Source organism: Amphibalanus amphitrite, unplaced genomic scaffold (genome assembly GCF_019059575.1).
Source record: "Amphibalanus amphitrite isolate SeventyFive unplaced genomic scaffold, NRLGWU_Aamphi_draft 001361F_arrow, whole genome shotgun sequence".
In the NCBI taxonomy this organism is placed as follows: domain Eukaryota; kingdom Metazoa; phylum Arthropoda; class Thecostraca; order Balanomorpha; family Balanidae; genus Amphibalanus; species Amphibalanus amphitrite.
This window is the reverse complement of record NW_024882854.1, coordinates 7750-17516: the sequence shown is the minus strand read 5'-3', so window position 1 is coordinate 17516 and position 9767 is coordinate 7750. Positions and strand designations below refer to the sequence as shown.

Sequence of the window (9767 nt, the reverse complement as noted above, 5' to 3'; positions counted from 1 at the left end):
CTTGTTAGTTTAATTAAACAATACAGCTTCGAACTTTTTAAGGGGATCAACCTTTAGGTAGTACGATTTTTTCACGTTAAATGTTGAAATTAATTGTAATATTACCTATCCGCCTGCAAAATTTACAGGGAAGTGAGCGCTTGTTTGTTTACTTTCTCCATTGCTCTGTAATGCCGCAGCTGCGCAGGAAATGTACGATGCTCTGTAATAAACTGCAGACACAAGTTACATTTGAGCTACATTTTAGGTAAATGCTTTATTGTACTTCTTACAAGGTCTCTGCGGCACGAAAAACTTGCATCCACTTCTTCACAAGGCAAAATAACCTATCGGATAGGAAAAACCGACAGCTGATTTCGAAAGCACTGATTTGATTTGAGACTTGAGTTGTAGCGATCATTTATAGATGGTAGCCTATAATTACGACAGATGTCGCACCCGTCGCACCACCCAATCGGAATAGTAGATGGCGTTCGGGATTGCCATCCTAGCTCAACGCAGAGAATCATAGGCCGGCTTTCTTACTGGCTTTCCCATACACGTGTTGGCGTTTCCCGGCCTGTCATTACTCAACCCCATGCATCACATGAGTTTCACCGCTGAGAAGACGAGAGACGCCAGCAGGCTGGCAGCATGGTGATTAAAAAAAAAAAAAAAACGCGACCAGACCACTCTGGACCGATGGCTCTACCATGTTCATAAGCTTTCATAGAACAGACCGATGCAAAACCGTCCGTCCGATTTTCGTCAGTAAACACAAACGCTTGTGCATGTTGCACATAAGATGATACTATTCTTTGTCTTGTCTATAGGCAAATGCCTTTCCAAGCAGTTCTTCGTTTGAAGTTACTATCTGAAATTACTAACACCACGCTTCGAGTCAAAGTCGCCAGCAATAAATAATGTGTTCTACCTAATGCACAAGGATTTCGCGTCTCGGCTTCAGACGGTCAAATCATCGCATCTTTCATACAGTTCAAGGAGCACGCAACTACGAACACGTTTCCCAAATATTTACGTATATTTGGCATGTCATGATTGACAACCGCAATAAAATAGCATTTCTGTGGGCACAAGTCAACTGCCTGTACTCTATTCAACAAACATCGCATCTCTTCAACCATTATCACTAGCAAATAAAAAAGGACCTCTACGAAAACAACAACAAAAGGAAACTCGTGGAGTAAACAAGCCACACACATGGCGAGCGGCCGGACGGCCAAATATCACATCAGAGGTATCGCGGAGATCTCAGCGACCGTCTTATGGGGGATGGAGCAGCAGGGTCATATCACTAGACCCTGGTCTAGTGATATGACCCAAGATCTCTAGGTACATTCGACGGACGGTGGTGTAACGTTCGGAACACCAAGACATGGTCAGGCGAACAGCGGGGGGGGGGGGGGGTGAAACGAGGAATACGCCGAATAAACAATAACCCGAAGCGGCAAATTCCCAATGCAAGAGCGTCTTCATTGTGTGCAGCTTCACATCAGTGGAATTTTTATAATCGAAAAAAATCATGATTCAAAGGGATCAACAATACTATAGAACGAAGGCTTTGGATTGTATCCCGTTTCACCTGTGCCCTGGTCACTATTCGGCACCGCCTCCCAGCCCCTCCCCCGGCACTCCTCCCCTACCGCGGCGTTCACTGTCTGGTGACCATCCAGTGGTGGTCACACTGATGCCGTCGGGTCCGCTCCACCGGCTCCCCGCCATCCTCGGGCAGCTCGAACCGCCGCACGCGCACCGGCTGCTTGTAGTGGTACTCCTTCAGGAACATCCTCAGCACACGCGGCAGCTTCAGCTGCGCCACTTCATCGTAACCGACACGGTCGACGATCGCGGCGCGGCACAGATGTGATAGGGGGAACACAAAGGAGCGCGGCAGCGGCCGCGTCAGCAGCGGCTCGAAGAACATGCACCGTCCGGCGTCCTTGTAGTGTTCGATCAGCGCCGTGACGGTGGCCGCCGCGAACACCGCCGGGTCGTGCGCGTCGAACGAGAAGCGCCGCTCCCACTGTTCCACGCGCGCGTGCAGCGAGCGGCCGTAGCGCCGGAAACTGACCGAGAACAGGTACTCCTCCTGCGCAGAGTCGCGCAGCAGGAACGTGCCCTCGGGTTTGTTCTCGAGCAGTCGCTCGGCCTCAAAGCGGTCCATCTCACCCCAGTAGAAGGGACTGTTGACGATGTGCAGCAGGTCCGGTACCAGCCGATGCACAAAGTCCACTGTGGTGTGCACAGTGCGCTGCACCAGCGAGCCGTCGCGGCCCAGCTCGGTGAAGTGTGACACCAGCAGTCTGGACTCGGCCGTGGGCGCGTCACCGGCCGCCGCCGCCCCTGACACCACCGCGGCCGGCGCCGTCACCGGCGGCGGCGGCGGGGACACGGGCGCGCCGCGGCCCGACCGGCAGCGCGACATCAGGCTGCGGGTCATGCGCAGCGCGCGCAGGGTGCGTCGGAGGCGGCCGTGGCGCGGCGGCGCCGGCTGTGGCACGTCCTGCTCCTGGTCCGACTCAGACGAGTCCCACTCGCGGACGGGTCGCAGCGGCAGGCGCGGCAGCCGGCGGCGCGGGGGCCCGCGCTCGTCCGGTGATGAGCCGGCAGTCGCCGCCGCCGCAGAGGCGTCCGGCGGCTCCTGAGAGCGAGCAGAGTCGGCGGCGGGCGCCGGCGCCGCGGCGGCGGCCGCCAGAGTGCCGTACACGCCCTCAGCGGCTCGGGTGACGGCCGGCGGCGCCATGGCGGCGGCAGCGGCGCGGTCGGCCCCCGCCGCCGCCGGCTGGCCCGTCCCCGGTTCGCTCATGTCCGGGTCACGTCTGAAACGGAGAGCAGGCCAGCTGAGAGGAGGCCGGACCGACGCGACATTTTCAGCACATGTTTGACAGGCATGCAAGGCCGAGATACGACGCAGCAGGCTTCCAATGGCTCGTTCATCATCCAGCCACCGAACTCCGGCGTCCCATCAAACTTTGCAATCGTGAATGGGGACACACAGCAGCCGCCCGGCTGACATGTAACATTTGGGAAATAAATTGCTGTAGGAGAAGCATTTACACTTTCTCATCCCAGCTGAAGCCTAAAAGACATCCCGTCTTATAGCACCGTGCCCAGGAAGACTGAACAACGTAAGAAATTAAACATCCGAGGCTCTGTCCCGGTTAAGTAGTCGCGAACATGTTCAAGCCTGTTGAGCGGATGGAGCGATAAACAGAGTAAGTCCGTCCCGGGAGGCGATTCTAGTGCACATGTGTGGTGTGTTTTTACAGTATACACACTATGTTCCCAGACAGAGGCGGGGCTGAAGTAGGCCCGACTTGTCGCGGCGCGTCCGGAAAAGGACGGTACGGGCTCGTCCACTGTCGCCGGTGCAAGGTGCGTGGGAGGGAAAGCACTGGAGGCTGGCTGGCTGGCTGCGGCTACCGGCTCGGTACATGTTCAGAAGACAATGGTGGTCTGCCTGTCTGTACGTCCCCGTGGGTGTAGGACGTAGGTCACTAGGTATGCTCCATTCTATTCAAAGCGGGAGATGCAGTAAATCAACGGTACACCACTGGGTAAGTACAATTGCACTTATGTACTCAATCAGAATAAACAGAGACGGAACTCAACTAAAATAAGAGGTTCACCGAGTTTCGATGTAATGGATGGACCTTCAGAAGTGCGCTGACTTTGTAGTCCCTCCCGAAAAAAGAACATCTGAAAAAGCTAAAAGAGGTCCGTTGATAGGCACCCTTCAGTACATTATTCTCAAGTCATTATTGCAAAGCTTGTCATAAAATAATCCTAGTGAAGATCAATAACTTTTAAAGGCCTTTGTTACGCATACACAAGCTCAAACTTTGAGCTTCTTAGCTCTAGTCCCTTAGCTCCCTTCGAACTTTCTTGGGACTCATCGCTGCCTGTAGTGGCAGCGCGTTAGGCCGCGCCCCGCTGTAAGTATATGCTTGCGCCGCAGTTCAGCGGACGCGGTGTCATGTCGGGCACGCCTGCCTGCCCTGCGCGAGCTGCATGTATGCATCAGAAGTAGAGTTGCAAAGTTTTCCCAATGGGCTGCTACCGGCACCGCCCCGCCCCACAAAATTTTTCTGGGATACCGGCATGCTACCACGCCCCAAGCAAAAAAAACCGCCAAATTACCGGCATACTAAAAAACCTGCATTCTTGATTCTGGCTTTCCCCTACATGAGATGCCACATTTTGGCAATTTCAGTAACCGCCCCACCCAGCACCTCTTACTGTTCAAAGTTTGAATCATATGCTGATATTTTTTTTTGTGCAAAATAAAAAATAACGGCATACTACCGGCAAGACATGCCAGATACCACGAAAAAACCTGCGGTAGTGAAAAATTACCGGCATGCCGGTAGTGCGGTAGGGAAATTTTGCAACTCTAATCAGAAGCCAGCCGCCCGGGGCCACTAGTCTCCGACCTCGGCCAACCAGCCGGATCGGAAACGGCACCGCTTCCGTTAGAACTTAGAGGTTCCCAGGAAAACCATCACCGGGCAAAAGAAAGGTTACAGGTTAATTTTGAAGGTGAAAACGACCTCTTTGTCGAAAACATTACAGCCAAGTTGCATAAACAACACGGTGCTGTGCTGAAAACACCAGCGCTATCGCGGCACAAAGCCGTGTGTGAGACCGCGGATAAACAGCGGACATCCTTGTCGCCGCACACATGCTGTGACACGCAGCCAGCGGTCGGGGACATGTGGCCACATCCGCTCTGCAGTACCCCCGAGTCCGGTCCCGCGGGGGCCGCCCGACCGCGTCCCTGTCCGGGGAAACTGTGCACTGTGCAGGTCACCAGCCCGCGGAGCTAGCGGACCCGACCGGCCGCGCCGACCGTCACAGTCCCGATCGAGACGGGAGCAAGGCCGGCCGGCCTGCTACCGATGCATAGCGACGCAACTGTGATCCTCCTGGGGGGACCGTCTCATACATTATGGAGACGCTACCGAGCCAGACAAAACGCCCTTCACATCGCTATGCGGCCACGTCGGCGACGAGACACAACGCTCGACGGCGAGAGTTGGGAGCGGTATTAGTATTTAGCTGTCAAGTTCGATTTTGAGACGAGCATCCAAATGTTGCGTTGAATATTCACACTAGCCCCGGTCGACGCTCAACCATCTGTACTCCATGTCAGAAACGACCGAGGAATGCCATGAGGCCTATCAAACCGAACGCAACTCGACACGAGTATGCATAATACGATCCAGTCAGATTGGGGACCGACTCGGGCGCCGTCAGAGCGGGGTGCGGCGCGGACCTCACCCCTCACCGGGCACCGCCTGGCGACACGGTCACGACGGCGTCACCTGGCGAGGAAAACGGGCTCCTGTTGCCACCCCGCCCCGGAAACAGGCTCGACCGCGGCACCTGACCGGCGGATCGGCGCACGCCGCCTGTCCTCCACTCAGGAAAGTGGCGACCGGCGCGGCCGACCGGGGGACACGATAGCGTGGGCAGGGGGTGGGCAGGGACTGGGGAGGGGTAGAGCCAAGCCGCCACATAGCGCGACACCTGAGTTGTCTCTCAGGGTTCACCAAGCCGGCCGTCACAAACCCTGTCTTAGCATGGCAAATTGCAGAGATAAGGGCACGATATAACAAACGGCTGCAAGTTTAATCCGCAGAGCTTTTGTAAACGCTTATATCCGGCGACACTAATGCTACTGACAGTTCAAAAGCACGTCGATATTTGCCACTGATCCCAGCTCATTGTCGCAAAGTACCAATGTCATTGCGGACCTTTTGCTGATGCCATTGATAAAGTGGTGTCCACAGTAATCGAGGTTGCATACAGACGGCTTCAAAGAAAGATGATACCTAACCATTCAATAAAGCCCCTTTCAAGCCAGAACTGGTAGCGGTAGAGGCAAAAATTGTCTCTCGGTCAAGCCCACTTCTATCGTTTCCAGATGACCGCAGTTACAAGCGGGTACAAAATATCAAACGTAGCAAAGCGTAGCTAAATACTCATTAGTCCATGAAGTACACCATTGGGACGTTCTTAAGTCACTCAATCAAGAAGTAGATCCGGTAAAACACTGTCACAAGCGGTGAAGTGAACGAAATATTATAAAAGAGTAAAGTTGTGTCGCAACTCGCAGCTCGCAACCACACGACGCTGGACTTATTGACACTGGCAAACACTGACACTGGACGATAGTCGACACTAGCAAACGGCGTTTGGTCACAATGACGGTCAGTATCCGCTAACTGCATGTTTCGGATTCCCACTACTTTACTTATCGACCCGGTACCCCCAGAGCTGGTTTGATAGCTGAGATAAACTGACGCGATATACAAATTCCAACTAAGCACCTGAACAAGATCGAAAGAGTCTGAAGTCTGAACTCTGATAAGACATGTTTTCCCTGCATTCCATCTATCAGCTGACTACACTCCGTTGTCGAGTGCTTAATCTGTTGCAGGCGCGACCTTCGCTCTCTTCCGGAAGATGGACCGCGATTTGAAGTAGCCAGAAGTAGCAGTTCAAGTTGTTGAGCAATTGAGCATGCCATCCACTCCTATGTGCTGACACTGTTTGGACTACGGGTCATCTAATCCAGCCGGAACAAGCTATCACGTCGACTTCACCTGGAGAATAGATCAACACCTCGGGACTAACTCGCTTTGTCACGCCGAATCCATCAAGATACCAACTTTAGTGACATGCTTACCTCGGACCTCATTCAGTGCCTACGAGTTATGCACGCTTCCGAAACCGTACCTAACCAAAGAGAATTTTCACTCACCCGTTACTCATACAAATTTTACACAAGTTGTTATTGTAGCCACAAGGTGTTGCATTTATTCAAATACCGACAAAGTTTGTGATATTGCAAATGGAAATGGAATGAGCTATCCGAACAAGAAAAACCCATTTACATACAGCTAGCATTTTCTTTCGAAGATGTAAGCTCCAACTTTTACGCCAACCGAAAGACAATCAACTCGAAACCCTGACGGCCGTACCGTCTCCCCGTCCTGACAGAGCACTGACCTGGGTCTGAGTATCCTTGTTACGTGACCGCTCTTCTGCCGACACCCTTTCATCCCACCCACCGGTGCCGTCCCCACCCACCCGTCTCCCGTCACCAACTGTCGGACTGCGGTCGCCGGCCGCCCGCTGGCCACCTCGGCACGCCCCCCGCCCACGTGACTCGTAGTCGCGCACACAGCGACGGCCCGATTCCGGCCGTGTCTACGGAGTGCAGTGATGACTCAGAGGTGCTCTTGGTCACGTGGTGAGGGCCCGCAGCCCCAGCCCGCCCCCGTCCCTGTCCAGTCCCGCAGAGTACGGCCGACACGTCCCGGCATGAATGAACAGCGGCCTTGTGACGTAGAGAGGTCCAGTGCTTCAAGCATCGGCGTTATCAACTTATCGTACCCACATATCTCCTCCATTTTTTTCCTCGAAGGTTATGAATGGACGGGCTCATAAAGCCGGTGCTCGCTCTGAAGAAAAGTTGTTGGGCGGCATCTGGCAGGCCCGGTTACTGCTGGTAGATGGGAAAAGATGGATAACTTGCAATAAATAATTTAGCGTCTTCCATGTCCAAGCAAGACCCTCTCAACTGTCACCTCGAATTACAGCCAGAAAGCGTACCTATAGCAGAGCATTTTCATGAAACTTTATTATTATCGACATTGGTTTGGTAAGTATGTTGTTATTGCCTCCGTCGAAGTAAAAAAGAAAATATATATCGGACTTAAACCACCGGGTACAGTTGCCTAACGCTACCGGCAAGTTTGCCCGCCACACGTAGTCTTGAGGCTACGACTGTCTAAGATTGCCAAACGCTAGTGTCAAGCTCGCGCACTAGACGTAGTCCTGAAAGAGCAGCTAGCTGCAATCACCGACACACTGTTTCCTTGGATAAATCTCCTCCTTGGCTGCCCCGTGCAACGTCTAGAGCCGCATGTTCGGTGGAACATCCGCTCACCACAATCGGCCAGCCAGAACAGCCAGATCAGAACGCTGGTGGGTACTTTCAAGGGCTGCGCCACCGGAAGGTCGCGGGGGAGGGGGGGGGGGCGGCGAGCTCCAAGAGCCCCAATCCTGAGACCGTAGCGGAGCCCCACAGGCTTGAATGTTAATCCTTACATCATGGAGGGCGAGGCAGGTAGAGATAAGAACGTCAGCTCTATCGAAATGCTTCGCTAACTTTTCCGAACTCTACCAAAATAAAATGGCTGTAATGGATGTGCTGGACAGTTAACTGATACGGAACAAGCTTTCCTAGCGATGAACAGCTGTTACATCGTAAATGGTAATGTAGATCTCATTCTAGCCTGTCCCGTAGCTCAGTTGGCAGAGCGTTGGACTCCCGGTAGTGAAAGGCCGGTTTCGAGTCGCTCCGGCGCTCGATATTTGAGTCTCCTGACGGGGATGGTCTGCGGTTGGTGGGAGCAGCCGCAGCGCAGCCAGTTGAAGTCAGTTGAGAGGGACGGGCCGTGCCCGGCATTGATGGGCACGTTAAAATTTGGCCTCTAAATTATCCCGTTACCCGGAATTGCGCGATTGGACGGTAGGGATCAAGCTCTACTAAGCCTGGGCTTTGACCTCTATATCCGTCCATTCAAGCATTCGAGCTAAATTCATTAAAAAAAAAACGTCTGGCTTCGCGATTAAACGTTTTTGGTGGATTGCTGGATTTCGAAACCCCATTTGCCCACCTCATGCATTCTGTTTATTTCTAGTTTGCGTAGCAAAAGACAGATCCTATTTATTGATAATGAATGCTAACTTCTTAGCAGTAAGTAGGTACATGAATTGACTCAAAGGTAAAAATATTGGACAAGTGAGCTCTCTCAGAGGTCAACGTTCCGTGGTGCTGAGAAAAAAAAAATGTTTAAAGGGGAGATAGAGGGAAGGAAAGAGGGGAGAAGAAAGGATGGGGACTGGGGAGGGATGGGAGGGGAGAGAGTTGGTGGTGAGATGGGAAAAAGGGGAAATAGTGAAGCAGATAGGGAGATGTGTTGAAAGGGGAAGATATTTCCAAAACCACTTGAACCTAGTCTGCAAACCACAGATAAAAGTATTATACCCTTACCTGCAGTTAATGTCCAAACCCTCCTGCTCCTGAGAATCCATGTCTTCATGACCTGTCATCTTTTTATGTGCATCAGTTGGTGCTCCATGAAGTCAAAACCAGTATGTTCATCAATTGGTAAGCCCCTGAAATTCAAGGACAAATGTAACAACACTGCAGTTTCATGTGTGGGGCATAGCAGGGTAGGAGGCATGTCTGGACACATTGCAATTGCCACAGATTTTTGTCCCTTTTTTTTTTTGGTAAAACTTGCACAATGGGTCAAACTAAGACTATGAACTGATGCATTAGGTTAGATAGGGTTAAGTCAGGTCAGGTTAGGCTACCTTATACCTATGCTGTTTATTTCATTTCTTCTGGTTGAAACAGCCATACAAAAATTTGTCCAGACAAAAATTCATCATGGAACTGGGTGGGAGGAGGTAAAAGACATGACAAATTTGACTTATCACACTTGAATAAAACAGGTTCACCATGAAATGAAGGTAGCATACAAACCAGTACAAATGGTCAATAGCCATGAACTTTTCCAGATTTACTCATATACAAAGCATGCAACTAATGCTCTTTGGCATTTTATGAAACACCTAGCAAAATTGTTAAGTTCACTTTAATTAACAGTACTTGATTTGATAGCTGCCTAGTGCCTACCCATATTCAATATTCTAATGATGTTGTGAGAATTGATAATTTTGGCTAA

General features: G+C 51.9%; 1 protein-coding gene across 2 annotated transcripts; it reads right to left on the bottom strand.

The window, feature by feature from the left end:
- Nucleotides 1-1002: 1002 nt before the first annotated feature.
- Nucleotides 1003-9315, bottom strand: LOC122372452 (suppressor of cytokine signaling 6-like). 2 transcript variants are annotated; one of them, XM_043349624.1, is made up of 2 exons: nucleotides 9068-9315; nucleotides 1003-2819 (listed from the first exon to the last, which is right to left on the bottom strand). In XM_043349624.1, exons 1-2 carry the CDS (start codon nucleotides 9124-9126, stop codon nucleotides 1652-1654), a joined length of 1227 nt encoding a protein of 408 aa, XP_043205559.1. In that variant the 5' UTR covers nucleotides 9127-9315; the 3' UTR covers nucleotides 1003-1651. The 2 variants fall into 2 exon arrangements, with proteins under 2 accessions (XP_043205559.1, XP_043205558.1); XM_043349623.1 differs by lacking the exon at nucleotides 9068-9315 and adding an exon at nucleotides 7015-7111.
- Between the last annotated feature and the right edge of the window lie 452 nt (nucleotides 9316-9767).